The 2,535-nt window shown below is 68.7% G+C and overlaps 1 protein-coding gene across 2 annotated transcripts in view; it reads right to left on the bottom strand.

Moving 5' to 3' along the window:
• Positions 1-980: 980 nt before the first annotated feature.
• The window catches only part of TOR4A (torsin family 4 member A), a 2,676-nt gene continuing 1,121 nt past the window's right edge, over positions 981-2,535 (bottom strand). Inside the window, exon 2 of one of the 2 annotated variants that reach the window (XM_040632276.1) lies at positions 981-2,468. In XM_040632276.1, coding sequence (XP_040488210.1) covers positions 1,109-2,377 — 1,269 coding nt within the window. In that variant the 5' untranslated portion in view covers positions 2,378-2,468 and the 3' untranslated portion in view covers positions 981-1,108. The remainder of the gene's footprint in view (positions 2,469-2,535) is intronic. The other variant, XM_040632275.1, reaches the window with a different exon arrangement.

Raw genomic sequence — 2,535 nt, 5'->3', positions numbered from 1 at the left:
TCGTGCTGACGCTCGATGCGGGGAGTGGGCGCCCGGCACATTGCACCGAGAGTCCTACAGCTTTGCTTCTCCCGCGGGTCCCGGCTGGCATTACCACTCGGTCGGCGTGGTGAAGAGTCGCGCACGTGTCCCTCCCCGCCTCCAGGCCACATGCTCCGCCAGGGTGGGCTGGCCCTGCGCCGGGGACACGCCCCCGCGACCACCTAGGCCCAAGCTGACACGCGCGGCCACTGGGCGGCAGCACTGAGGCACCCCAGGGCTCCGGGGAAGCTGGGCTGAGCGACCACCGCCCTCTGGGAGCCACGCGCCTAAGGCGCCCCCAGGGCCGGAAAAGCAATGGGGGACCAAAAACCTGAAAACCTCTGCAGTTGAGTCAAGTCTCTATGCTGAGGCTGCCCCCAGTTCAGGGTCCTGAAGCAAGCTGGTGACCAGGGCAAGGGGGTCCGAGAAGTCAGTGCCCCTGAGTTCTCCCCCCTTCCAGAGCGTCCAGGAGATTCCACTGGATCAACTCATTGTGTGGAGACTCCCACCCATCCTGCCTTCCAGGGAGCTCCTGGGCCGCGGCATCCAGACCGTTCTCCCAGCTGGAGAAGCGTCCAGGACTTCGGGGCCCACGGGGTGAGCAGGTGAGCAAGGGCTGGACGGGAGTGTATGTGAGTGTGTCTGATGGCTGCTGCAGGCACTCCACAGAGCTGAGATCATATCCAGCTGCCTGGGACCAACTATGTGACCCTGGGAGCCACACGCCTTCTCAGAGGCCATCCCTCTGTACCATAGAGATGGGACGGCCTGCCTCCTGGGATGCCTGCAACAAGGGGCACACAGTAGGTGCTCCCAAATGTGGGTTGAATTAAGGACCTGGAGGTGGCAGACTGGGGGCTTGGATAGGGCAACTGTTATTGGAAGTGGGGGGTGCAGAACTGACCCACCCCCACAGGCCTCCCCAGGTCCCAGGGTGAACCACGGGTGGGGGAGGGCAGTGGGGGCTACCGACAGATTTATTAGAGGCCTCAGGCAAATCCACGGGGTCCCCTCCCTCCTACTGCCACCAACAACCCAAAAGCCCCATGGTGCCCACCAGCGTCCATCCTGTCCGGCTGCGCCTACGCTACAAGAGATTGACCCTGGCCACCACCTGCTTGCAGCCAGTGACGGCGAACTCACGGCCAGCGACGCGGTAGTAGCTGAGCTGTGCGGCCAGGAGCTCAGCGCGCGCCTGCTCTGGGAAGAATCCCTCCCCGGCCATCTCGTCCCGGAAGCAGTTGACCACGTCCCGCTTATCCAGCAGCAGGAAGGGCACGATGGCCGCAGCCTGCCACAGCGGGTGCTCTTGGACCAGGAGCGAGCGCAGGCCGGCGCGCAGGTCCTCCTCGGCCTGCACCGCGGCCACCCCGTCCCGGTCACCGTCGGAGCTCGCGGGCAGCGCGCGGGACGCGTTCTGCAGCACGAAGCGCGTGATTTCCGAGCCGCCTGCACTGCTGAGGAGCACGTAAATGGCGTTGTGGAAGTGGTGGGCACGCTGCGGCTGCAGAAAGCTGTGCAGCTCGTCCAGCAGGGCCGCGGGCATGAGCTCCGCCTCGTCCAGCACCACGAGCGGGGTCTTCTCCTCCACCTCGGCCCGCGCCACCACGTCGGCCACGAGCCCCGCCAGCTCCTCACGGCAGTCCTGCGCGGCACGCGGCTCGGGGCAGTGGTGCCGCGCGTGGTACTGCAGCACGAGCGCGCCGTCCTCGAGCACCGCGCGGAAGTGGCGTGCCAGCAGGCGGCCCACGTGGCTCTTGCCCACGCCGCTGGGCCCGTGCAGCGCCAGAAGCAGCGGGCGGCTGTGCACGTGCGTGGCCAGGTAGTCCCGCAGCAGCGCCACGATGCGCCCCACAGCACCCGGCTGACCGAACACGGCGCGCTGCAGCGCCTTCTCCAGCCCGTCGAGGTCGTAGCGCTGCGCGTTATCGTCCAGGTTCTCGATGGCGTTGAGCACCTGGAAGCCCACAATGGCCACAAGCAACAACAGGCAGCGCTGCGCGCGGCTGCGGCGCTCGGCGTGAGGCCGGCACTTGCGCGAGGTCTCAGGGTAGAGCACCACGCGGCTGCGCCGGCGCCTCTTGCGCGGCGTCCTGGACGGCTGCTCAGCCGGGCCGTCGAAGGTGAAGAACTGCGGCTGGTCCAGGTGAGCGTGGGGCGCCCCGGAGCGACAGCCGGGTCTGGGCGCTCCAGCCCCGGAGGCCGGCCCCGTGCCCGGCGGCAGGAGGCGCCGCTTGCGCAGGAGGCACACGCGGCGACGCAGGCGGACCACGGCGCGCAGCGGCGCGATCACGCTCGGGCCGGGGAGGCTGGGGCCCGCGGCCGCCGGCTCCAGGCTGGGCTGGCTGCAGTCCATGGCGCAGAGGCGGCGCTCGGCATGCAGGTCGCCCTCCCTGGAACAGGAAGATGGGGAGGGTCTCCAGACTTCCGCCCGGCCAACTGGGACCCTTCCCCCGAATGACTCACCCCTCTGGGAGGTCCCCAGGGAGCGCGGCCAGGGGGCGGGGGGGGGGG

This window comes from Ursus maritimus, unplaced genomic scaffold, assembly GCF_017311325.1.
Source record: "Ursus maritimus isolate PB19 unplaced genomic scaffold, ASM1731132v1 scaffold_17, whole genome shotgun sequence".
NCBI classification, from domain to species: Eukaryota; Metazoa; Chordata; class Mammalia; order Carnivora; family Ursidae; genus Ursus; species Ursus maritimus.
The sequence above is the reverse complement of the archived record's forward strand: the minus strand, read 5'-3'. Positions and strand labels throughout refer to the sequence as shown.